General features: G+C 38.7%; 4 protein-coding genes and 1 long non-coding RNA gene across 7 annotated transcripts in view; 3 read left to right on the forward strand and 2 right to left on the reverse strand.

The window, feature by feature from the left end:
- The first annotated feature begins 847 nt into the window (after positions 1-847).
- On the forward strand, positions 848-6,678 carry LOC116604603. Its single transcript, XM_032367181.2, has 4 exons — positions 848-1,226; positions 3,251-3,370; positions 5,191-5,239; positions 5,969-6,678. Exons 1-4 carry the CDS (start codon positions 935-937, stop codon positions 6,522-6,524), a joined length of 1,017 nt encoding a protein of 338 aa, XP_032223072.2. The 5' UTR covers positions 848-934; the 3' UTR covers positions 6,525-6,678.
- Positions 6,679-7,318: 640 nt separating this feature from the next.
- On the forward strand, positions 7,319-12,188 carry LOC116604649. Its single transcript, XM_032367359.2, has 5 exons — positions 7,319-8,201; positions 9,429-9,542; positions 10,379-10,421; positions 10,762-10,924; positions 11,055-12,188. Exons 1-5 carry the CDS (start codon positions 7,886-7,888, stop codon positions 11,442-11,444), a joined length of 1,026 nt encoding a protein of 341 aa, XP_032223250.2. The 5' UTR covers positions 7,319-7,885; the 3' UTR covers positions 11,445-12,188.
- On the reverse strand, positions 12,063-16,655 carry LOC5522076 (DNA damage-regulated autophagy modulator protein 1). Its single transcript, XM_032367360.2, has 3 exons — positions 15,651-16,655; positions 13,799-14,020; positions 12,063-13,220 (listed from the first exon to the last, which is right to left on the reverse strand). The coding sequence occupies exons 1-3, from the start codon at positions 16,014-16,016 to the stop codon at positions 12,972-12,974; spliced, it is 837 nt and encodes a 278-aa protein (XP_032223251.2). The 5' UTR covers positions 16,017-16,655; the 3' UTR covers positions 12,063-12,971.
- Positions 16,656-18,602: 1,947 nt separating this feature from the next.
- The window catches only part of LOC5521960 (stAR-related lipid transfer protein 13), a 33,281-nt gene continuing 24,794 nt past the window's right edge, over positions 18,603-27,089 (forward strand). The window contains exons 1-3 of one of the 3 annotated variants that reach the window (XM_032367350.2): positions 18,603-18,741; positions 20,061-20,118; positions 26,004-26,153. In XM_032367350.2, coding sequence (XP_032223241.2) covers positions 20,062-20,118; positions 26,004-26,153 — 207 coding nt within the window. In that variant the 5' untranslated portion in view covers positions 18,603-18,741; position 20,061. Of the gene's footprint in view, positions 18,742-20,060; positions 20,119-22,905; positions 23,178-26,003; positions 26,154-26,492; positions 26,965-27,089 lie in introns of those variants that run through there. The other 2 variants (XM_032367348.2, XM_032367355.2) reach the window with 2 other exon arrangements.
- Positions 19,210-21,813, reverse strand: LOC125573314. The gene is made up of 2 exons (XR_007314067.1): positions 21,139-21,813; positions 19,210-20,099 (listed from the first exon to the last, which is right to left on the reverse strand). It is a non-coding gene; the product is annotated as an uncharacterized LOC125573314 (long non-coding RNA).

Here is a 27,089-nt window from a genome sequence, read left to right on the forward strand (position 1 = left end):
AGTGCGAAATAAATGGAGCAAAACAAAGCGTTATACGATTAAAAAATAAACACCCGCTGGGCATTACTAATATGTATTAAAATGAAATAGAACATAAAATTGCAATAAAACGATGCTGAAAGGTGTGTGGCAATTTTAGAAAAGCTCTCCTCTACTGGCAATAAATAATTAGGTACATTTTTCATCAATGTGGCATCTAAGACGTGAGCGAATATCCTTAGTTATCCTATTCTATAATGGTCACGATATTTTTGTAGAATCTCGTCAAGAGACTTCATCACGCTTTACTTCTTCTTTAGATCCACAATCCACATCCAAAAGCTTGATATAACAAACGAACAAATCAGCAAAAATAAAGTGAGTTTTTGTTTGTTCTGCTTACTGTTACCTTACTGCTTACCTTTTTCCGGGCTCAGTCAAAAATCAAACTGTCATAATAAAGCTATAACTTTGTAAGTATTTATTATATCTGTTCAACGGGATTCCAGTTTTAAAACATTGCTTTAATGGACTTCCTTGCCTATTCAACGTCAAAGGCCAATATCTGAAAAAAGTGGAATAGGTAAACGTTAAACTCTGAAACTATAATTGCAAAAAAAAAAAGAAAAAAAGAAAATAATTTCATCCATTTTTAGGATACAGTTTATTTATAAAGTATAAATGAAAATATTTGAATAAAAAGAACTTTAAATCAATAGAACTGTTTTGACATTATTTAATCAAGAGAAACCGGTTTTACTTTTTTAACTGCCACTGAACCTCCGCTCAATTGGGAAATGAGCTCCACTTTTATTTGTCAAAGAACCTCTATCCTTCACAAAGAGTTGTTACAATTAAACATAATCAAACCTAAAACTCAAGTGGATACAACGCTCAAATAACAACCCCAACCATTCCCGAACAAGAAGGATTGTGGTGTATCACTTTTAGAACAATGAAGAAACATAATTCATCTAGATTTCTATTCGTTGTCATCAGTTTCTTTTTCACACAGAAAATTGCCAAGGGAAGCACCTACTACGAGGTCCAAAACTTCCATGTTCTGCTTGATGAGAGTCCTCGCTACGTTATAAGAGTCAAGGACTTGTTACAGTGTACTTTGGAGTGTACCAGATCTGTGAACTGCCTTCATGTCAACTTTGGAGTCATAAGCCACGAGTGTCAAATATTCGATAAGACGATCAGATTAATGGTTTTACCGAGCAAAGAGTTTCACTATCTCAAGGGTAAGTTACTTTGGAACGGTGACCCATGAGTATTAGTTAGATAAGGCGATCAGATTAATGGTTTTACCGAGCAAAGAGTTTCACTATCTCCAGGGTAAGTTACTTAGGTTACTTTGGAACGGTGACCCATGAGTATTAGTTAGATAAGGCGATCAGATTAATGGTTTTACCGAGCAAAGAGTTTCACTATCTCCAGGGTAAGTTACTTAAGTTACTTTGGAACGGTGACCCATGAGTATTAGTTAGATAAGGCGATCAGATTAATGGTTTTACCGAGCAAAGAGTTTCACTATCTCCAGGGTAAGTTACTTAAGTTACTTTGGAACGGTGACCCATGAGTATTAGTTAGATAAGGCAATCAGATTAATGGTTTTACCGAGCAAAGAGTTTCACTATCTCCAGGGTAAGTTACTTAAGTTACTTTGGAACGGTGACCCATGAGTATTAGTTAGATAAGGCGATCAGATTAATGGTTTTACCGAGCAAAGAGTTTCACTATCTCCAGGGTAAGTTACTAAAGTTACTTTGGAACGGTGACCCATGAGTATTAGTTAGATAAGGCGATCAGATTTATGGTTTTACCGAGCAAAGAGTTTCACTATCTCCAGGGTAAGTTACTTAAGTTACTTTGGAACGGTGACCCATGAGTATCAGTTATTCGATAAGGCGACCACAGTAAGTACTTTTATTTCTGTAGCTCTCTTTTGCTGAATTTTACTATAGAACATAGCAAATGTTATCCTCAGGGATACATTCGGCAGCCAAAAAGGTGACAGTGCCAGCAACGGTAAAACCTTTCTATCAAATCCTATTAAAAAACACCCGCTACAGATTTACAGATTGTGCCCCAACCTCTTTCTACCGGTTCCCCTTTCGCGAACAGAAGAAATGACCGAAAATTGACTATCTAGCGTTCGATTGTCTGTATGGATTCTGGCAAGTTGTATTAGCTGATATTTACTAAACAGTTACACCACGGCTACCCTGGTTTTAGAGCCTCGAACGTCTCTGTCTTTAGTGGCCAGCTACACCACGGCAGCCCGTGCATCGGCATAATCCACTGATTCTATTTATCAATTTCAGTTTTACATTAACTGTGCGAGTAATCTGTTCTCATATGATTATTATGCCTGATGAACACTAGTTACATATTGACATGGGCGCTATGTCGTTATGTCACTAACGTGTACTAGGAATTTTTTTAAATCAATTGCAGGACTCTCCTACTCCTCTTCTCAATTACAATTTGTATTATCTGTATCTTATAGATTAAACAGATCCAGAATTACAATAGGCGAGGGCAAGACCTTCGTAAATAATCATTTTAGATCCCAAAAGAAAGATATGGCACTTCCTATCCATCTTTTTGATGTACATACATTGTGCTGTCGGCCTCAACATCTTTATTTTTCACTGTTTCAATTCAACTGGCGAAGCTTTCTCTATTTCTGGGTCTTACATTAGAAAACATCAAGTTATACAAAAACAAAGTAGAAAGCTATAGGCTGTGAGTTAGAAATTTTATACATCGCAAAATGACTTGAAATATTTGAAAAGAGTCTCCAAAAACTGTCGAGTTTGAAAGACGCTTCCTTCCAGGAGGTTTTTTGTTTTCTGAACCTAGGTGTTGGTTTCACTCGGTTTTACTTGGTTTTTGTATACGATGACTTCTGCACTGAGAAGGTAAACAAAAGCTAGGATGCATAGCCATATCCTTTTATTAAAACCGTTAGTGAATTTTAAAATCCTACCACTACAACCTGCCATTTCCGACTACCTTAAAAATATAAGCCATCATTATTTAAATTCACGTGCAAATAAATTAGAATTTTGTTGCCTATAAACAATGCAATCAAACTAATTTTATCAAATATGACATTCCACCATAAATAAACATATATAAAAAGTAAAATGGCTTTTTTTTAACCCTTACTATTTATTTTCGAAAATATGGTCAGCTTTGGTTTTGTATGTTCTCATCTTGAGTATATTATTAATTATTATTAATTTTTTTTATTGTGCAGTGATGCGGTCACCCTGCGCCCAGAATCCCTGCAAAAATGCGACCGAGTGTATTGATCTCGCTGGTATGGAATTTAAGTGCGCATGCGCCAAACAACAAGCTGGAAGACTTTGTCAATACAGTAAGTCATTCTTGAAAGACATCGCCAGAGAATACTTTGCCAGTACAGTAAAGAGCCGTTAACTCCTGGCTATTTTTGAGCTTGAATTTACAAAAAAACAGACTGAAAACAGATACCTCCCCCCTATTCTGAGTTTTATACAGCCCGCAAAGTCAACCACAGCTGCACCTAGTCAGTGGTATCCAAGCTTTCCAATAGTGCTTTGCGGTCCCCACTTTTAATCCCTCGTCGTTGTGCTGAAGCGAGCACAAGTTGATTTTTTTTCATCAAAAATACAGCTATGAGCATATTAGGAGAGTGTCTCAGGACATCATGAAGTCTATTGGGGCATAATTGAGTGCTTTGCTTATGGATATTTGCAAGCAAAGGCGGATTCATGGTGATTTTTTCTTGTTTGGCTTTGCCTGGATGAGAAAATAATTTTCTAATGAATCACCACAGCTCTCCAAAATGCTGTCTTTTCTGTAACCAAATTGATTACAAAAATGTTTACATTGCTATTCTGGGTCTGTATGACCTGGAATTGATTTGTTTGGCTTCGGGGTGACAAGACCATCTGAATTTGGGGAGAGGAGTGTTGACTGACCCTCCCCTCGTGAATTTTCCCCTGGATCTCCCAGAATGCTTTGCAATCCGTAAAGGCATCTAAGTGGTTTTGTAAGCCTTCAAGGAGTGGACATTGTGTTTTGAGGCCATGGAAATGAACCTGGAGGATCAGAATCAAGGTATCTATTTGTTTCTTGAGCTGTGTTTGCTGATCTCTCTTCCTTGTGTGGTATTTTGAGCGTTTTATTGAGAGGGGTGATTCTGCTTTTCTTTCCTTGTTTGATTTAAAATTTATCAAAGAACCTGTGCTATTATTTGGCTTAAGAGTAGTTGCCAACACCTTGGTTGGATGCATATCTTTAAGACCATTTATCCCTTAGACTGATGCCTGAGTATCTTCATCTTGTTGTGCTTATTTTGCATTTAGGTTTTTTTTGGGTTGTGGGTACTTCTCAAAGCCGGTACAGGCCGGTTGAGGGGTCAATGTGTTAACTTGGCAAGTTTTACTTCACAAGAAAAAGTTGCTCGTGTTGACGGGGAGAAAGTTGATGAGTTTGAAGTCGACAAGTTCACTTGTTCAAAATCTGGCGTGTTTGGTTTTACTTGACAGGTTTTATTTGCCAAGTGCAAAAGTTTATCGTGTACATCCTCAACAAGTTTTACTTGACAAGTTTTTCCGAAGAAAGTAGTTCGTAGGTCGCCTTTTATGCTGTTGCTGCCACGGTCGGTCTCTTTGTCAGAGGCACCAATTTGTGATGGCAAGCTATGTAATTTTTTTAAGCCGCTGTCTAAAGGCATTGACGGCTCATCGCACGGAAAACTTGTCAAGTAAAAATTGCCCATGTAGACGGCCCTTGAGTCATCCCTGAAAGACATCGCCAACACAGTAAGTCACTTATAGAGAATGCGGTTATAGCCGATAAGGTTTAGCCATTCCTTCAATAAAGACTTTGCCTTAATAGAGTAAGTCATTCTGAGTAAAGGCTTTGCCATTACATTTATCCCTTAGTGAAGGTATCATCAATACAGTCTCTCCTATTCAACTTCTGACAACATTTTAAACTCCAAAAAGGGGGCTAGAACTTTGTTTATAAAAAGAAGTCTTTTTTGTGAGAAATAACGATTAGATTAGGTCGTTTGGTTCCTACCAGTTTTAAAATTTTAATGAGGTGTTCCTAATGTTATCAACTACAAATCAAATAACGCAAAGTTCCCATGCTCTTTGCAAACGAAAAAAAATATTTGAATAATTAGGCCTTTCTCCCCTTGAACAGATGTTATTCACCACTGGGTGCTGACAGATGATCGTGAGCAAGGAATGAGGTAAGCACAGAAAAGTAAAAAGAAATAAAATTAAAAGAGCCTCATTCTTTCCAGAATGTATTGCATAGTTATTATTTTTGGTTCCATGGTAAAAAGTACTTAATAATCCATTTCTGACATTAAATTCTCTGTATACAGTTTTCTAAGAGGGTAAGCGATAATCAATCCGAGAAATCCCGGCAAGAAAATCCGAGATCTTGCTTTTCTAAAGATCCGAGAGCGAGAAGTCAAATCCGAGAATTCGAAATGCCTTAAAGCCGCATTGTCACCAGTTTACTTCCGGAGGTCCGACGGAAACCTCAACCGTTAAAATACAAAAGAATCTATTAGAATCCGAGATGTTTAACAGGCCATCCGCTCTGCTTTCAATATTTTGAAATATTTTGTGCGTTTCCGTAAAAAATAATTGGAGATTGCTACGTAATCGACCGGAAGTAAACTGGTGACAATGCGGCTTTAAAATTGGCGAGAAAATAAATATTCCTAGGGACCATTCTCGACCACTTCTAAAAAAACAGGAAGAGTAGATTTTTTTAGCACTTTGTCGAAAATGGTAACTTAAGTCATGTCTTATGGGTAAAATAATTAGTATTTGCGTAATGGAAAAAAAAAACCCGGTATCAAAATACGGCTCATATAAAATACGACTTTTAGTTGTATTACTTTTTTCGGTATAACCCCTTGGACTTCTAATCATGGTGCGCAAAAAGATTTTTCTTTTCGTTTCAGCCTAGTTAACGGACCAACCTTTCTCGAAGGCCGTACACCCGGCACAAAAGCCATCGCTTTTAAGAACCCCCCTTACCCATGCTATGCAGAGCTCAAAACAGTTCAACACTACTTTGTAAGCTTCAGCATCGCCTGCTGGCTCCGACTGAACTCTAACAGTGATATCCAGGTCATTTTTGGCGACACGGGCAAACCTAATCGGGCGTTCTCGCTCTTCGCTAAGAAAGGCCCATACCTTGTGTTCACACGAAACTCCTTAGACAGCTCCCCAAGGTTCAGAGTTCAATCACGCTTGCTTCCTATTGGCCGATGGTGTCATGTTGCAGTCACGTGGGACCAAGTAAATGGAATTGCAAGGGTGTATGTCGATGCTGAGGAGAGCGGGCGGCAGTCGTTTAATGTTACGAAGTCTTGGTACGCTGCCTCGAAGGACGGGTATCGTATTGGTTGCTATGGTTACAGTGCGGAATCCCAGCTCGATGGATCAATGGCCGACCTGTATATTATCGAAGGTGCTTTAAATCGGCATGATCTAAACGCACTTATGGGGTCTTAAACAAAAACATTCGAGTAATAAAGCAACTATAGTAAAACTAAGGATAACGGGATTCCAAAGCTGATTTCATCTGTGTGTCATGAAACTGTTAGAATTCATACTGTAATCTAATATGAAACTTTGATTAAATGAATAAGATCAACTGGGCAACCACTAAATGAGAGGTCATCACTTTCCACTCCATTTCCTTAAGTAAACCAGATTAAAAAAAGTGGTATTTTATCATAACCGTATGTCATTTTCTATTTATAAGCAGAGCAGTTAGAACATACACATTACAAACAGAAACCACAAGTAGAGGAGATAAATGCCTGTACAATAAGGAATAGTCCAGCATTAACATTAAAATTTATATCAAGCATATCATTAAGAAATGCTTCGATTTTACTTTTTATCGAGAGTTTTCACCAGTTATCACCAAATGTCGGAAGAAAGAAGAAAAAAATAACGTTTAACATCTTCAGCAGGGTGATAGCAACGCGAACACGCAAGAGTGAAAGTAATTTTTAAATCTAGGTCTTTGTTTAGAGTACTACAATGAGCTATTGACACCTGGAGGATCGCCTAAATAAAACAAGAGATTGGGTGCCAGATTGTTAACAATTTTATTCATCAGACACAATTTTTGAATTTTACGCCTGGTGCTCAACTCAACCCAAGCAATATTCTTTAATATCCTTTAATTTTTTAATTAAAAGATGTCTGCTCTACTACACTTTTTTTTTAATAAGAACGTCCAGCCTGATATTTCAACAAATTTTCAGAACATGTTAAGATAGCAGAAAAAAATCTTTTTAAGTCTTGATGCGTTCTAAATAAAATGCACAATCAAATTGTGCTCATAGTAACAACATTATTATAATTATTGATCATTAGTGTAATTCTCTTCCTAATAATTCATTGGGTATTATAAAAATGTGCCAAAAATAAGAACGACCCAGTCTCAACTGAAAATTAGACGTTCTTATAAAAAAAGTGTTTAGTTTCCTTCAGCGTGCCAGTAACTACACGAATCTGCAAATTCCGGGATTCGAGCCAATTATTACTTATAAAATGAAATTAATAGAATGTAATCGCTATGGAATGATCCGCCAATAACAACAAAATATTGTTAAGCGCGACCCATGGTTTTGTCACTTTAGAAACATGTCGGCAGATATATGTTAATGAGAATGAATGTATGGGATATTGACACAGCTCTGGCCTACGCAAACCGTCAATCAACACTCGGCACACGGTAAATGATCATATCAGGAACATCCTGCGCAAGAAAAACACAATGATAATTAGTTTATGTGAGACTTTGGGGGTAGACATTTGGTTATTATACACAAATTCGTCTATGGTTGTTCAAGCCAAAAATGTCTCGAATTTTATTTTTTCTCATCATGACTACAACAACAGAAAATATAAAGAGCAGTAGCATTGATTTGCACAATGTTTACTTTGAGATAAAAGAGAACCAAGCTGTACCCGACCAGAGCTTGACTGAAATAGAGGTTAGGGATGATGTGGAATGTATATCAGCGTGCACGAAACATGAAGAGTGCTTTGTGGCAAGTCAACATAAAGACACAGGAAGAAGGTCTACATGTCGAATTTACGGTTACAACATCTTCAGGGCGTACAAAAGTGGAATGGGTTTGGTTTCGGATAAGCATTCTCGAGTTTTTCGAGGTGAGTTAAAACAGTAAAAAAGCAGGTCTAAATGTCGAATTTACGGTTATAACATCTTCAGGGAGTATAAAGTGGAATGGGTTTGGTTTTAGATAAGCATTCTCTAGTTTTTTGTGGTAAGTAAAAACGCTAAAAAAGCATTTGTCAGTAAAAATGGAAAAATGCCGAAACAGATTATTTTTATGCTAGAACTTCTTAAGAAGAGCCTAAAATAGGTAAAATTTAGTTTTGAAGTACGTTTGTTGGACATATATGAGCGTCTATATACTAAAGATTTTTAAAATGAGAACAAAATACGTGTGAAGAATTCTTCAAACACAAAAGCCTGTTAGTTTATAGCAAGATACACCCTTACCCTTTCTTTATAAATTCATAACTTTCACAACTTGTGAACAGGTGACTCTCCCATATTCCAATAAAGCTTGGCAAAAACTCAAACCTGTGCAAGCAAAAGTGACAAGGGGATACGGTTGAATAGCTGGCAGTTGTCAAATTGAACAGTAACAAGAAATAAAGAGTGCACATTGCATCGAAATATTAATCCTTGTGGTTTTAAAGTGGGCAACGGACCTCAAATAGCAAAACCAGTAAACACAATTTTGATGACGGCTAAAAGAGAGCATCTATATTAAACTTTTTAACTTTTGCAAATGTTTAAGTGCAACATGTCAAATAGTCTGACAAAGCTTGGAAAAAACTAACATCGGGGCAAGCAAAAAAGGAACTAAGCAAAGCGATTCAGCAACCAAAATAAAACATACTTTTTAGCGATCCCACATATTAATGTTAAAATGTATTTGTTCAGGCGCGAATGCTGGGGTTGGTCACAGAGGTGTCGCGCGCATCCCCTAGCCTCGTCCCCAGGTTACTCAATTGCTGTCAGTTCCATGATGCTTTGCGCGCAGACTCACACTTTCCCACATGGCAGCCGCTTTTCATGCTCAGCAAGAGCCAGTGATGTCATAGTCATGCAGAGCGTGAGAGAAAGCCCGCCAGGGAGCCTAGGAACGAGGCTATACGCATCCTCCTCGCGTGCCAAAAGGAGGTCTTTCGTACTGAATATGCTAACTAAAGCGAGTAACAGAGATACTGTTTATTTTTCGTTGATAAATAAACTACTTTAATCGCGGGTGGTAAGTTTGATGTCGTCTCGCAAATAGGGCGTTGTATTTTTAAATGAAAACAAAAATTAAGGAGTGGCTGATCGAAATTCTTTAAATGTTTCAGTAATTGATCCGTGTTCCAAGACCCCATGCCAAAATGGAGGGAGCTGTACCAGCAAAGGCGACAGCTACACTTGCACATGTCCGAACACACACGTTGGTAGGACGTGCCAGGCAGGTGAGGTGGAACACAGGGCCTGAGTCCTCTAGATCGCCGGGGAAAGGTGCTTTGCAGATACGATTGTGTAAACAGGACTGCTCGGTTGTCCTTTACGCAATTCCTTTAGCGAAGGAGTATGTTACGATATGCTAGGTCTCCCTGTGGTAGCGCCCGCTAGGAGTCAGCGGACTTGTACAGAGCGAAGAGTCGGGTTGCAATAGCCAAATAAAGACAAGTTCCAAACCCAGTTAGCACAGTCAAAACGTACCGTAACAGGGTAGGGGTTGTTAGGGAACGTGTTAAAACAATACAGATGGGGATGGTACAGTAAAAACGTAGTAATCCATATCATATGAGACGGGCATTATGCAGATAAACGATAGTAACGCCTTATTTTTTTTAACTTGGATTCGCTTCTTTTTTTTATTTGATAACCATAACGGCTTATGGCACATGATGAATTTTCAAAATGCAACTTAGAAATTGTTGATACGGAAGCCTTATTTTTGTCATTTATTTTCTATTGATAATCTACTTGTTTATGCTTATTCAATGTAAAAACTCTAAAGCCGACTTGTGGCGAATATTCTAGTGCCAAAAAAGGTCAATACCAACGTATATTTTTTAATAGCAAACTAAATCCACATAGATCACTATAAAAATTAATCCATCCTAACCAAGAAAAACGCCTCCATTCTTTTCTTAAACCATAAAAAATTAATAAATAAATTTTTCAAATAAATAGGCATATTTCGATCTCCTTAGATAAAAACTAAAACTACAGAGTCCCAATCAAGTTGGCTCTTTAATTATCAATGAATCTACTTTTTGTTTCATTCTCTTATTTATTGCAGCAATTCTCCAGCATTGGTTACTGGATGGTACCGACTCAGGGCTGTAAGTAGCTCTGAAGCCACCATTTGTAAGCATATACCTTTGCAGGTTCATTTTGTGGAAGGCAGGTTTCTGGTTTCCATCAATGTTTTTTGGCAGATTAAAAAAAATGCATGCTTTGGGCGTCACCTTGAATCATAATTGAAACCACATTTCATGCGTCTGCGATACATTTCACAGGTCAGTGTAAGTGTTTGATAGTCGCAGATATTCGAAACAGCTGTAAAAACAGTTGAAAAAAAAAATAAAACCCAAAATATTTAGATTTCTCCACAAATAGTTTTTCTTTTCTTCAGTTGTATTTTAAGGCATGTATATCACAGCCCTGTTTTCGTCTTCTCAGAACAAGTATTGGGGCTCTACTGAGAAGAGGTCGCAAACCAGGAACCACTGCCATCTCTTTCTCCCTCAAAGGTCAACACGCCTTAGTTCCCGAAGTCGAACTACGTGGTCGAAGTTTCTCAATCGCCTGCTGGGTCAAAGTAACCACACAAAGCCTATTCCAGGTGACAACGATAAAGAATATCTCTGTCTTTGTTTCCTTCCCTAATAAAATAGGAACTTCGCGTTTAAGGTACAAAGCTACTCTTACTTCGCAGGAGTGTAAAATGGCGGCCTTGTTTTCTTGTGTTGCAGGTTATATACGGGGACTGGTACCCTCCCTACCAGTTCGTCTTTTTCTATTACGGCGGCAAACTCGCTTTCCAGCGTCACTCCTCACTCGGGGTTGCATGGTACCACTACGAGGGTGCGCCAGACTCGTTTCCGGTGGCTGCGTGGTGTCACGTGGCAGTGAGCTGGGACCAGTCACGTGGGACAGTGAAGCTGTTTGTCGACGCAGTGCTGGTGGGGAGTTCTGTATTTGACATCAACATGACATGGCACCCGCCGTCAGGCCATGAGTACATGATAGGTGACGATGGGAGGATTGGAAGCAATAATCAGTTCTTTGGCTCCATGATGGACTTGTATATTATTGCTGGCGCTCTTCACCAACATGATGTTGAGAAACTGCGAGGAGACTGAGAGATAGAATCGGATGCATATAGGGGCTGCAAAACTATTACGCATTCATTTTGCGCAGAGGTTTGGGGAACACCCCTTTATATGCTTGCTATACACTTTTGGATGCGACTACAGACAAAGAACCTAAATTTGTACATTCCCATTTTGCAATATGGTGGCGTCATACTCCTACGTGATTGATAAGTGCAATTGAGCGAATGCGAGGCTATAGCAGGTAGCTATCTTGTATTTTTGCTCGTTTTACTAAAAAGCAGGTTTTTAACATCATGGGCCTAGTTTCTTGAAAGTAGGTAAGCGCAAACCCAGGGAAAAGTATGGCTATTGGGACATTTGATTGGATTATAACGTCATTGAACCCTGAATAAGCATTAACCTGCATTCTAGGAAATGGACCCTAAATAAAAGGGCTTGATGCGGCAACAGGGAACAATAAATAATAATAAATAATAATAATAGCCGCGCTTTCACACTCAAATTCAGCGACACATTAAACTTGGAACTCTCTACGCGCAAAAGGGAATACACACCGATGTAGGAGAGTACATGCTTGTAAATGCTTGCTTTAAATACTTTAAATACTTAAAAGTCATTTTTAAGTTATTTAAATAAGTGCAGGGGTTACAAACCATTGTTTAATTTATTTAGGCTCCTTTCAATGGATTCTATACATTGTTTGTAACAAAATCCCAATTAAATACCCCTGTACACCTAAGTTATAGCATAAAGTTATTTTTTTACTATCAATTGCCTTGTTATTGTAATGGTAAACCATTTAGTTTGTAAAAAAAAAAAAGAATCACGGGGAGATTCTTTTTTCAATTCCTGCGGGGGGGTGGGAAATGTTTTTGTCAAACAAACACTATTGGGATCGATTTTTGGGCCTCGATAAGTAAATGACAACCAGAAGTTTGAAAAAACTGAAGACCAAGCCTCTCCAGTTCACATTCACACATACATACAAAAAATAATAAATAAATAAATAAATAAAAAATAAAAACGATTCAAATGTCTTACACAGACGAGGAGAAAACCAAAATGTTTTCGGACTTGAATTTTAGGCATTTAACGCAACTCAAACTTGTAATCTCTTCAAGAAAGAAGGAGAAATAAGTACTACCCAAACGTCTCTAACGTTTCCTTGGTCCAAACATTTTAGACGCAAAGAAAGCCTTTTCAGGTTATAATTTAAAACATGTAAAGCGATGGAAGTCGAACCAGACTTGCATCAAGAAAGAGGTGAAATGTACCAATCACACGTCACTGGGTCGAGACTTTTCCAGACGTGAAAGAAAGTCTCATCGGATCACAAAATCCAAACTTACATGGAAGTACCAAGTCAACGTTTCTCGAAACAAGAAAAACCACTTATCAAGAACGTCTCTCTTCAGATCATTACTGAAAACTCATAAAGCGCGGGAAACTCGAATTAAACTATTTCCTCTTGTTGTTATATCTTTTCAATAAGAGGTGAAAGAATATAACAACTCGACCCAAACTTTACAAGACGTGGAAAAAAGTCCAAAGGCTCTACTCATCAGACTCCTCAGTGGTGAGTCCCCTCCGTTCGTCTTCAGCAAGGTCAAGGTAATCCCTGCTGGAGGCGCCGTTCCTCGCGCTACACTTGACGCTTAGAGTGATACGCTGAAACTCGTCAAAGAAGGTCATACTAAAGAGGCCAAAGCACAGCGCCGCCAGCCACTCGCCCATGTTGCTAAGCACGTGCAAGGAGTACCCTGGGTCGTCAGGCTGCCAATGTGCTACCGTGTGCCCCGATTGCTGGAAAGATAGGACAAAAGTAAGGATACTGCATCTTAGAATTAAATGATTGAAAAAAATTGGAAGTCGTCAGGCTGCCCATGCGCTGCAGTGTGCTCCGATTGCTTGACATAGAGGGAGAAACTAACGATAATGCATCATAGAACAATGTGATTCAATGTGACACTAGAAGCAACTAGCAGCCGCTATTTGATGGAGTAAACAAAGAATATCACTGGGAGACTAAGTAATTATAAGGAATCATAAAACATACAAAAAAGTATGTTGTGCTACCGTCAATTGAGAGATTGAGTAAATAAGGAATGTTATCTGAAAATTTCATGAAATAAAAATATGGTTTTGTGCTTCTTGTGTGTTTCTCTTCTTTAGAAACAAATCTAAAAATATCTTCAGCCCCCATTAAAGATCTAATCAGCTAGAAATCCAGCAGCAAAATCCTTTTCCATCGACCTATTAATCAACAGTTCTTTTAGCATTTTTAACGATTAATTTGGTAGAAGAAGCTATGTTTTTTGGATAGATATATTGTAGTTCTATTTAGAAATAAAGGAAAAGAAGAAAATACAGAGGAGACTTGCCATGCGAAACTGGTCATATGCGAAGATCTCAGCGATAAAGAAGATAGACCCAAAGACAGAGAGGATGCCGGTTAGTATGAGCCGCACGGCGAAGAGGGGCACTGGGGCGAGTCTGTTAAGGCTCATGCGGTAGGTGAGGAGGGTTTGAATCCAGCAGTAGACAGCACCGAAACCGAACAATAGGACTGCGCCTGCGTCATGGAAATACACCATCTTGCTTTCCTGTGGAATAGCAAGGAAAGATTTCATACAATGTAATTGAGCACATTTTGCTGCAGTCTCGCCGGTGTTGTTGTTGTTGTTTTGTAGCCCCTCCCCAATATTTTGTTTCTATTGCGGGGCGCGATGAAACGTCAGAGTAACAGAAAGTCTTAGGAACACCCGATTTCCTATCTTGATGTGTAAGGTAATCTACAGCACACGTGGACCAAATTTACAAACGCCAACGTCGTATCCTATAAAAAGTCATATTATTTGATAAAGAATATCCTAAATCGACAACCATTTGACGTTGATTGTGGTTAAACAAAGCTTACGTATCAAAACGGCATTTGTTCAAAAAGAGGTTTTTTTATAGATATGCATAAAGTTTCCAACCAAATGACTATGAAGAATGGGCTTTTTCCCCATCCCAAACCTAGTAGTACACTGAGACTACGAGTTTTCTATGAGTCAACAGATAGTCAACGAGGCTCGACTATTTGACTCAGAAAACTCAAACTCGTAGTCTAATTGTTGTAGTATAAAACCACTCACATACTACCTTCAAATAAATGGCGATTTTAATAATTCTCAGTAATAAATAACCTCTTTTGTCGCCGCTTTTTCGCTACTCACTATCTATGGCTCAATAGATAGTACGGAAGCCAATCAAATTGCGAGATTCGTGATAGTATGTACAGTAGTAGATGAAGCCCAAGAATTATTCTTTTCGTGAAATTTTGTGTTATTTAAATCTACAGATTGATGCAGACTGAAACAAAATTTGAAGGGAAAAAAACGAAGCAAAGATAAGAATTGCATATAAGTTATCATAATTGTGAATCAAAATTTTGTATGGTCGAATAATTATGCCCGCGAATACCAATCATTAATATTTCACGACTCTGAAAGAGCCTTATTCAACACACATGCTCTAAAATGCAAATAAACTTTGATTAAAATAAATTCTGACGATTAGATAAGGGAAATGTCCAACTAACCAGAAAACACTTGTCAACAATCTAATTTTATTTCAATGTCTTTACTATCTAGTGTTTTTTTAGGAATTTCTATTCTGCATTATTTTTCTCTAAGGCAACAGTTTTCGTTAATCTTTAAAAATTCATGAAAGAGAAATCGATTGATCGCAGCAAACAAGACGACCATCATATTCATTCATCAAATGCATGGAAACAAGAATATAATAAAAATACTAGAAAAGTAAAAATCGAAGGATTACCCGTCGTGTTATAATCAAAACATGATTTGTGTAAAATATATTATAAAATTTTAAAAATGAAGTTTCGGGTAAAATTTTTGTCTGATAAAATCAATTAAAACTCTGTGGATTTTATCGAATGCAAGCACTGTTAGTTTTACTTTACTATCGGAATTGGCAGTGCGCTGATAACAATAAGTTTCAAATATTCATTTACTCGCGCTCGTTGGAGAAATCACCATAGGGAATTATTGTCAGTTTAATAATACGTTTTGCTATTCCCGTAATTAAAAAGAATGAAAAAGAGAAATACCCCAAATATTAATCCCGAAATTTTTTTTAGCAATAATTTAAATAATTATTTTGACCTTTCCTTAGCATTGCTATAAAATCGAAACGAAAGTTAAGAATCTAAACATACGATAGCCTTACCTCTTGAGAAGGGAAATTGGCAATAATAGTTCCACCGAACGCGCTAACGACTCCAAAACCAAATGCGATCCTATTGAGTCTTGCGAATCCGAGCTCGATGGAGTCGTAGCCTTTGGTGACTAGGTCGAACTGGAGGTACCTCACGAACATATTGGCAACGAGAAGAAGGCATGAGAAGTTGAAGAGTTGAGAGAAGACGTTGGCTTCAGGTACCTGGGCTCCTGTGTCGCTTATAGCGGGCACGAACGGGTATATGTGCCCAGTGTTGACAGCGATCGCGTAGCATAAGACGAAGGTAAAACAGGTGAAGAGACACCAGAACAATGGCAAATAGCCACAGCCGAGAGATTTATCCTTGAAAAACATCGCGAGTTGTTCTCAGAAAGCCGTGCTCCAAGTCTAGGAGGACAGAAGTCTTTTGGAAACCTTTTGCTGCATTTTCGGCGGGGTGTTTTGAGAGAAGCGTGCGATGAGGATTCGCCGGAGATTTGCCTCGCGGGAATATGCAGATGGCGAGGATCAAGGAAGTACGCATGCGCGGAAGTGTTGTCTATGTTGCGGGCGGTAAGAGGCGTAGAAAACGCGTTAAACTCGACGTTATGGTCGGAATAGGAACAATAAGAAATCATGCTACGCTGTAGATGGTTAGATCTGGTTGCATCATGTCTGGGTGGGAACTAAAGGACATTAAAAATCGCGCAAAAATGTCCTTTGACATTTACAAACTAGACCAAAACATCGATGTTAGTCATCAATTATTTAAGGGGTTTAGGAAAGTATGTATCCTGGGTACTGTACCAAAGTAGATTATTCAATTTTATCGTACACAAGACTCCTTAGCTAAAAAAATATTGAATTACACGGGTATGCATGCATAGGAGCTTAAAATTACGATATTGGAGCAGTTCTCCAAGACATACTGGTTATCAAATAAATCTACATTCAAGTATGGACACATTGGCTAGCCGTTGACAATCCTCATCTTTCATAAGAGGGACAAAACACAAAATTACGTTTAGGGGAAAGGAGGGGGGGGGGGGGGGGGGGGGGGGAGTCGACAGAGCAACAAAATACTTCACTTGCTTCCAAACAAAATACTTCACTTGCTTCCATGCGATGAGAATAGGAACAATTTGTTCCTTCTCATCGACGCCCCCATTGATACACCTATTCCAATGAGGTTACACATGAAGAATGTGTAGTAGTTATACCCGTAGTGTTTCATGGGTAACAAATAAAAAAGCACACCACCGTAGTAAATAAAACAAATACTCAGGTTTAGAAAGCTGTATCATTCTTGTTTATCCAAAGACATTCGCATAAAACCTCACACCCCTAAGTATAAAACTCTACCAACTGCAATCTCAACAGGACTCAACAGTCGTCACAATATGTATGTAGATGGCAGTGTCTAAAGGAGTGCAACAAAATTCTTGAAAACTGAAAATGTGTTTCCAGTGCTAATCTCTTAGGGTAAGAAGCTACTTCGACCACCACCAAAGTGCTATCTTTAAGGGGTAAGAATTGCTGTTGACCGCACCCAAGGTGCTACGTATCTCGTAGTGTTAAAATTGATTTTGCCTCGCTGGGATTACATATGAACCACCGAAGGCTACGACCAATGGATTCTCCAGTGAACGCGCCGAATCCCTCTGTAAAAGCCTACGTGTAGCCGCTGTAGCTATGAAAGTATTTAGTGTCGATCCCCCTGTAAAAGCCTAGCCGCTGTAGCTATGAGAGGATTTGGTTTCGAATCCTCCTGTAATAACCTACGTGTGGCTGCTGTAGCTATGAGGATTTGGCTTCAAATCCCCCTGTAATAACCTACGTGTGGCTGCTGTAGCTATGAGGATTTGGTTTCGAATCCTCCTGTAATAACCTATGTGTGGCTGCTGTAGCTATGAGGATTTGGCTTCGAATCCCCCTGTATAGATAGCCTACGTGTAGGCGCTGTAGCTAGGATAGTATTTGGTGTCAAATTCTCCTGTAATAGTCTATGTGTTGCCGCTGTAGCTAGGATAGTATTTGTTGTCAAATTCTCCTGTAATAGTCTATGTGTGGCCGCTGTAGCTAGGATAGTATTTGGTGTCAAATTCTCCTGTAATAGTCTATGTGTGGCCGCTGTAGCTAGGATAGTATTTGGTGTCAAATTCTCCTGTAATAGTCTATGTGTGGCCGCTGTAGCTAGGATAGTATTTGGTGTCAAATTCTCCTGTAATAGTCTACGTGTAGGCGCTGTAGCTAGGATAGTATTTGGTGTCAAATTCTCCTGTAATAGTCTATGTGTGGCCGCTGTAGCTACAATACAAGAGGATTTATTTCGCGAGTTAGTGGCTACACATAGGTAAACCTGTATAACAATAGTAACGGCGTATACAACACTAAATCGTCTGATCATCTGATTTGCTGCACTTACTCTCAACATACAAGTGTGCGGCGGAGAGGTTCGTCTATAATGGGACCTGTAGAAGAAAAAGCCGACAACAACAATTTTTTAGAACGATATTTCGGCAGGCCAATACCTGCCTTCTTCAGGTTATAAATGAGTCACAGTGGCCTGTTACAGCTAGTACCCTGTATTTGGTGTCGAATCCTCCTTTATAAATAGTCCTACGTTTCTATAATGAGATAAGTTTTTCTTTTTAACTTAAACTAGTAAAAAAAAAACGTCTGTTATTGCTGAAATCAAGCTGAGATTTAATTCAGACATCCGGAAGCGATGATTATGTACTGAAATAAAACACTTCCGGTCTACAAATAATCGATTAAAGAAACAATTAAAGCAGCCAATCAAATGGAGGGGTCGTGGACTAAGAGTGGCATGTCAATATTCAACAGAAATACGCGGATTACAATGACGTAATTCGGTTTGATTCGAGCCATTATTGACTTTGCGCGACAGCTCGACTCGAATCTTACCTTTGGCGGTTTTATGAGGAGTTTATCTGCTAAAGTGTTCCCTTGTTTCCCACATGGCTTAGGTTTGGGCTGTTAGAACGTAAAACGCCAGAGGCGATTTAAAAGGCAAGGCCACATGAGTTGGACGTGATTGAATCTTGTTCTGAACAATTTCATCTCTTGCCGATGTGAGGTAAGGGGGTAGAGGTTATTGCGGCTTTTGTCTCGTGGTATTTACCACGAGGTATACAGGACCGTTTCTGAGCCAAACATAGTCCTATAATAGTGCTCTAGCTCAAGCAGGAATGCAAACGCTTGCTCTTTTATAGAGATGCGTTTACACAACAATTATATTGTCCAAGTGATTGTTTGTTTTAATGAGTTAAGTGAATGCCCTGCGAGCTTCAAATACATTGAATATACTCACATACTGGTTTTGTCTCTTGTTTAGAGCAATTCTTTTGTTGTATCGAGTCAGGGCTAGTGACTGAAAAAGTAAGCCTTTACGGAGACAGTCGATAAAGAGGGCGCTAACGCAATTAGGTTTTCACCCGTCACCAAAATACGATATATCAAGAACTGAATATCGGAAGGTTAGAGAGGTTAAGCACCACAAATCAAATAAGAATTTCCAAGAATAATTTTTATGTTCAAATTTTTAGACTACAAAGCGATGACTGTGCGTTTGTGCTCACAGTTCTTCGAATTCCACCAGAGGTACATCTGCAATGTTATCATAACGATCTTGAAGTTGTGGACAGCTAAAGCGAATACCACATGAGTAGTCAACACTTTATCATCAAATAAATCTCACGTCAAGCCGATATGACCTACATCAACTCGCCAGTCCGTGATTTAACCTGCATTTTTGGACGCACACAACTGACATTAAGCTTAGCTCTAAGCCGTTAAGCTCGAGTCGACACTGATTGCTTTCAAAACGTGTTGCGCTCGCGAAGACGTAAAGTGAAAGCGAAGTGGCGCTAGACCTTGCGGTTCGTTCTGTGCAAAGTCTCTGCAGTAACGCCCTGGTTTGGTTGAGTCACGCAATATTGTAAAGTAAGCCAGAACAAGACTTCGTGGCGGACGCCGCAGAGCGTTAAAAATACTAAAATATTATAAGCAAATAAATGATGTGTAAACAGCCGACTTTAGAGAACGTGTTATGAAATGAGCGAATCAGCCTTTTGTAGGTACTCTGAACCTTGAAAACCGTCAAAGAGCCTTTAAAATTAACTTTGGAAAGCAGAGTGTCTCTAAAGCTAGTACTGAACATAGCCACAGGTAGATTCCCTCGGTTCCTCTTATAGAGGTACCGGTACCTGCACAAATCGCAAGATTTCGTGATGGAAAGCAAGGCGTGGGGTTGATCTTAATTAACTGACATTCAAAGGAATGTGCAAGTGTGTTTTTGTAATTACCTGCTATCATCTTTTTGACCCAGCGAAATAGCACGCATGCGTAAAACACACGAGTGCACGTGATGACAGTGCCATTTGCTTGCCTTCCCAGGATGCTTCACACTCTTCCTCCACCGCTGACCGGCATGAGCTTCATGGAAACATCCACTGTAAGTGAGAGACTGAGGGATGAGAGGGGGAGGGATAATCTAGGGAAACAAGCATGTGCTAGAATAGTAGACGGTAGAAAAGCCAGTGCCCGTTATAGTTCCGAGAGTTCTCACTGGGTTTCCTGTGCTATGTGCCGTTTGGGAGCCTGGGGTTTTATTGCCGGCTCTCACTTCTTCTCTCCCTCGCCCCAGCGCACCAAGGTCTTCGCGCGCGCCACAGAACTCCTAATATTCGGAAACAAAACATTTCCGAATAAGAGCCGAATAGCAGGCTACATGTATATCATAACAAATATCACGTGAACGTTTAAGCAAAAAAAAGACATATTTAAACGTTTTGAATATATACACCTTCTATATACAATAGCTGTCCCTTCAAAATAAAAGTAAATGTTATAAAACGAGTTATTGGAGGTGTTTTGACATCTATGTGCTTCAAAGCACCTGCTTAGTTTTCAAGAAAAGATCTTGTTATTCATATATTACCCATGATGCAGCCGGGTAACATGCATGGAATCTTACACATTCTTGCCAAAAATATATAATATATATTATATATTATGGCTTTGACCTTTAGAGTTTTAGCAAAATCACGCATTGGATTTGTTATGTGTTCTAAGTTGAACATTTTCCCTATGTAATGTGCAGAAAAGGCGAAAAGATGGTACAGAATACATAAACCTTATTTATCAATTGTCGTTGACAAGGAGTATGCCGTAATCTGCGTGCAAGAGGTCAGGACTCTGTCAGCCCCTTATTAATTGGTTCGTTTATCAAGGGAAGTGGGTTGTGGTTTATCTCAGCATTATTCAGTAATAAAACTACAAAATCTCATGGCTTCCACATTCAATTGTTACAAATTCCAAAGGAATTGTTAATAGCACGATGCAAATAGACATTAGTTCTTCTGTCCATATTTCACTGCTGAAAATCGAATAACAGTTCCTTGACGTTCCCGACAATAATTAGTATTATTTAATAATAAAACTACAAAAATATATAAAAAAATCTTTGGCTTACCGCATTCTTCAACCGTTACAAATACCAGTTACCGAATACAAATCCCCAATTGTTAATAGCGCGATGCAAATATACATTTTCTACTCTCCTTATTTCACTGCTGAAAATCGAATATACCAGTTTCTTGACAATAATCGCGCGTCACCTGAGTAAGTCGCTGACGCATACAAGTGCATTAGAACACACTTCCGAGTCATTACCGCGATTAGCAGGAGTAATTACCGCAGAAGCAGTCGTCTTAGATCGCAACTGAAACGACGTCACACGTTTATCCTCTAGCCCAAGGCTCGAACAGGAAGAAAAGCTTCCAAATGGAGTGGTGATCACAAGATATTGCTATTATTGGATCTTATGAGCCAATAGTGGAATTGTGCAGGTCTATAAAGTGCTTTGGTCTAATTCGGCTTTTTTGCCGCTGAGAAATATTGGCTTACATATATTGAGTAGTTCTAGCATAATACAGAATCGTTGAAAAATATTAAGGGAGTACTATTTGCTATATATATCTTAATAAGATTGAGTGTCATCTCGATCAGCGAAAAGAGTGTTATACAATCTAAAGGTATAAACAAATAAATACGTATTCATTTAGCAAACATATTTCTTTCGAAAATTTGGCTATTAACTTTTAAAAAGCTAAAAGTAGAGACCGGGATGTGAAAAATAGACGATTGTAGTACCTCAAACCTTTCTTACCGTTTGCTAAAAGTAGGGTAGTGGGTAGAGACGGACATTCTCGTGTTTGAGTGGTGTATACACCTATTTCAAAAAAGGCTGCACTCAAGAACCCATGTTTCGTAACCCGTGGTGGTTCATGGGTTGCGTATAAACGGCTAAATTTTGTATCTAAAAGCTATGCTATTCATAAGAATGTAAATTGAATTCTTTAGCTTTGAAACCTGGATTTCTATTTTATTTACGCTTATTTGCTTTTTCATTTGATACCCACGAAGCACTTCCGGTTACGATACATAGATTCTCCGAGTGCAACCATATTTGAAATAGGGGTGTATACTGGAAAGTGAAAATGCCGGATCACGGTAGCGAGTAGTTAAGATTGCGGCGCACACAGATCAGATATATCAGTAGAGTAGTTAATATCTAGACACTGATAGCAGGAAAAGACACATTTGTATCGTATGTGACAAATATAAATATTGGACCACACTTTATACGTTGCCATTTTATTTAGGTTAATTTGTTTCAACTCCTCGTTATTTTGATTCAAGTTGTTCTAGTTTTCGTACGTGCAATAGTCGTCACATTATTAAGACGTCATTACAACTTACATAATGCCCCTGTTTTATGCCCTAGGTTTATTCGTGATAAATTTGGTCATTTTGATTCGTGGCGTTTACCGTGTAGAGGAAACTGCTTTGTGAATGTGTGTCATTAGTAAATACAACTTATACACCCAATCAATGAGTCACCAAGTACTAATTAGTGCATTGCTAAGAAGTTACATAAAAAACAATTGAGTGAATAAATAACCAAAAACTTGTGAATATAGTTATTTTCCCTGATGATCTCCTCTGAAAAAATTTATAAAACAATTAAAAATGACATACAATAAAATATTTTTAAAATATAAATAATAAGCTATACAGGGTAACCTCCGTCAACTTATTGTTGTTTGACTCGTGGCGTTCGCTTGGCAAAGGCTATTACCTTTGCTTCCTTTTGCACTGCTTTTACAATTTACGTCATCACGTTTTCAGCAGATATGCAAATGAGGAGAACCTGAGATATTTCAGTTGTCCATGCAACAGTCACTTATGAAAGCTACCAAAATGGCGTCTATCTATTCCTAGAGGTGAGCGCTAGTAGCTGTTCCTAGACGTTTTACTAAAGCTATTCTTTATGCGCTTTGCAAGGAAGTATTATGTGTGTGTTGATGTGAAAAAAAGAAGATGGCTCTGAGTTGTGTGCCATTAAGGAAAGGCGCGCTGGTGCCTAAGCGACCTTCAACGCGACGAAGAAGGTATCTTATGAAGATCAGGATGCAAGAATGGGAAAATGTCAAACTGACGGCGGCAACGGTGAGGTTACATTGCGTTAAAACCTGTGCAATGAAAATCACACAACTTGAAAACCAGTATAATCACCTTTCCTTGCTCTCACTGTTTTCCACAAGGGAGATTTTTTTTCATTGATTTATGGCTCGTGGAAATGTAAATCATGATTTATATTACACTTCCAGATTTATTTCTCGTCAAGATCTGACCGCTTTCTTACTGAGAGCATGTTTTCTTATGGATTAAAGTTGAAAGTCTACTGGAACAGCAACTCCATTAACAGATTTAGGTTTTAATAAGCTTTATGTTTGGTGCTTTTAATCCTTTTTCTCCTTGAAACGCACGAGAGAGCATTACTACATAATATATTTAAAGTATTATTCCAACCGAGTGAGTCACTTTAGGCTAAAATAGCTAGTCGGGAAATAAACATACTAAGCGATTTTAATAATCCGTCTGAGTATTTTTAAATTTGTGCGAATGTACTTGTTATATTTTATCTTAAAATTTAAGAAATTTGTTATGAATTCCCTAATAACAAGGTGATGGAAAGGAAAGTAACGAAAGTGAAAATATCTTTGGGGTATACAAGTTGATATGCTAAGGACGTCATTCGGATTAACTATTCTTTCTCATTGCAACTTTAATTTAGAGGATTTGTTTGTTGGCTTGATCGATTGTAACGTGCGTAGCATGTTCGGTGGCGTAGATCAATGCAATTATAATTCTTCATCGCTGGCATAAACGTTGAAAAAATATTCTTGAGAATAATCTGGTTCGCTACACCGTAGAAACTTATGCTTCGATATAACAATATACCAATAATTAAAAATGACAAAAAATCAAAACCCGAAGACAAAGAAAAGTGCGTCATGTGGTATTCCCTTTTCTTAACTTAGTAATTGTTACGATGAATAGGAAATGAAGTTCTAAATATAAACATGGTTACAGATAACCACAAATAGAGACTCTGGTTTCACGGTCGGTGTTCTCCAAGTGAAAGATGAAAAACATATCGGAATACGGCCATACCGGTGTCATCTGATGTTAACAAGTTTGCATTTACTTAGTCTTTTCATTTTTTCGTGGGGAACCGATTATGTCTAGATCCCATGGCGTGCGCCGTTAATCGCTGCATTGTATTCGCTGCCTTTGTCTTTCGAATTCCTTGTCTCCTTCAAGGGGACAGGTGTAAGCGTATGACCGCAGATAGCTTGACCATACAGTAACGCAGTCTTTCTCAAGGTGACAGGTGTCAGTTATTAGGTCGTCACAGCAGATAGCGTGACCAAATAGTAACGCAGTCTTGCCCAATATGATAGGTGTCAGTGTCTGAAAGCAAATAGCGTGACCAAACTTAACCCAAGGTGACAGTAATAAGCGCTTGACCGCATATGTGTACGTGTAAAACAAAATCATCCAAGGTGACAGGCAATGTGACCATCGAAAGCGTGACAAGATGATAACGCAGTCTTAACAAGGTGGCAAGTGTCAAAGGCTGTCCTTTGTCTCCTGTACCCGATTTGCGTGACGAATATTCTACAGAAAAATCAGATAAACTAAGGCATGGCATTATGGAAGTTTTTAATATTCAAAAGAAATCAAGTAGGACCCAATCGTTGTTGTATACGGAACAATTGTTTGTTGACTGTGCATTATCTCTTTTTACACGAACCAACTGTGGGCGGAGCTAGTGGTTGGGTGAGTGGGCCCAACCATGAAGTATAAGGAAATCCACAAAAGAACATTGAACCCCCCGTAAAGCCCTTGTTTTGGTCCTCCTCCCCTCTTATTGGACCTCCTGGATATGCCTCTGCCAATAATTTTGATTGCACGCAGTTTGCCGTGGGTTGTGAGTGGCGCCTTGTGCCCTCGACTTGACCATGCTATATTTGCGCCTCGACTTGACCACCTTACATCTGCGCCTCGGCTTGACCATGTATGGTCTGCGCCCTTGTTATAAAAGCCGCATTGTCACCAGTTTACTTCCGGTCGATTACGTAAGAATCTCCGATGATTTTTAACGGAAAACACGAAAAATATAACAAAATATAGAAAGCAGTGTGTCTACTGGAAGTTTCTTTGAGGATGTGACTGCTAGTTTACAGCGGATGGCCTGTTAATTATTCCGGATTCGAATATATTCTTTTGTCTTTTAACGGTTGAGGTTTCCGTCGGACCTCCGGGAGTAAACTGGTGACAATGCGGCTTTAAGGATGTCATCTAAAAGTAGGGTGATAAGATTTCCAGATTTACTTATTATTTTCAAATTATATTTTCATTTATTTTATTATTATCGTTATTATTTGGTTATCAGTATTTTAGTAGGAGAGCCCCTTCAGAGAAGGTCTTGTATCACAAATTGGCAATCCTACAACTTGCAGGAACCGAAAAAAAAAAAAAAATACGTTGATGATGAACTTGTAAAAGTCGACTTATATTACTCATTTATATACAGACAGACAAGTGTTAATGCTGGTATTCATTTATCTATTTATTAATTATTTTATTCATTCATTCACCGTACTTATATACATCGGAGGAATCCTGTTTTAGTCGCACTTCCTAACATACCCTAACATGGTAGGCGCATGGAGCTTTAAATTTCACATGGCCCACACCAAGGATTGAAACCCCATGATTTCTTCGATCAGACGCATAGCGCATCCCAAGAGAACCATAAAGATTCGTGTCCGGTTTGTTTGGTGAACCGTGGCCCACTGATGACTCGTGACGCATCCCCTTTAATCTGCATCAAGTCCAATAAATTTCTCTTTTTCGTTTTATGAAGCAGCTGGTGTAATCCGTTTCTCTACTCTCTTTGTTAATACATTGTCTTAACTCTTGCAGCGGATGGAATCGGCTGCTTTTCCCGAGACCCTCCCGACTTCCGATCTGAGCATCCGGACACCGCGAAAGCCGAGATACTTGCAGCACCGACGGCACCCGAACGACCGAGACTTCTTCTCGAGATTTCGAAGCGTTGTCGATGACGACGAGGTGAGTTTCCATGGCAACAGTGACCTGGGAAACGGGTATATATTTATAGTGTGGATTTATCTGTTTCGACCTGTACTGAAAATATTATATATCTTACATTGTATTTTCACAATTTTAGAAATGCCACTAACATTGTCATATAGATTAAGAGTGACTTTAAGCACAGCCTGGTAATTATGTCAACAAGCCTTTATAATGACAAGTGTACAATTTAGTGTTCGATACCCTTGGAGAATTTTTGTCGATCTGCAGCCAATTAACTTGTCTTTGCATTAAATTAGATTTTATCTATTAAGAACTTCCTTTATGCTTTCGTGAAAAAGATTACGTTAAAAGTTCTTGGCGCCAGCATGTGCAAACGGTTCTTTCACCCTTGTATCTATGTTTCACCCTTATATCTATGTTGGTGATTGCTTGGTGGCTTTAACATCAATACTACGCCTAAATGACGTTTTAAATTTATTTGGAAATCGGCGATTTTTAAAGTTAACCTCTAGGGCAAAGTAAGTGGGTAAATATCCAAACGACGCATTTACATAGTCATAGTTCGCGACACCCTAAATCGGCCAGCCTATTGGCTGAGCAATTCAGTAGGCTGCAATTTCCTAGGAAAATTGGAATTTACCAGCGATTACTTATTCATTGTCATAAAATCGTGATGGAAATTGAATATGGGGCCAGACAAATAGAGCATTAGTGTGTTACAGCTTGGGGCATATTTTGAACGGGGGCATCATCAGAAAAAAAAGAGCATTCATCAATAACACTAGATCCCGATGGACGCGATGTGAAAATGGTAAACGAGAAAATGGTAAGAGTAATATGGTCGACTGGAACTCATCTGTTTGTATGTTCTTTTTTGTTTTGAATGTAATCGTTATCGTACAATTTTCAAAGAAAAGCCCGACACGAGATACCGATTTGCTAGAATCACGA

This window comes from Nematostella vectensis, chromosome 10, assembly GCF_932526225.1.
Source record: "Nematostella vectensis chromosome 10, jaNemVect1.1, whole genome shotgun sequence".
NCBI classification, from domain to species: domain Eukaryota; kingdom Metazoa; phylum Cnidaria; class Anthozoa; order Actiniaria; family Edwardsiidae; genus Nematostella; species Nematostella vectensis.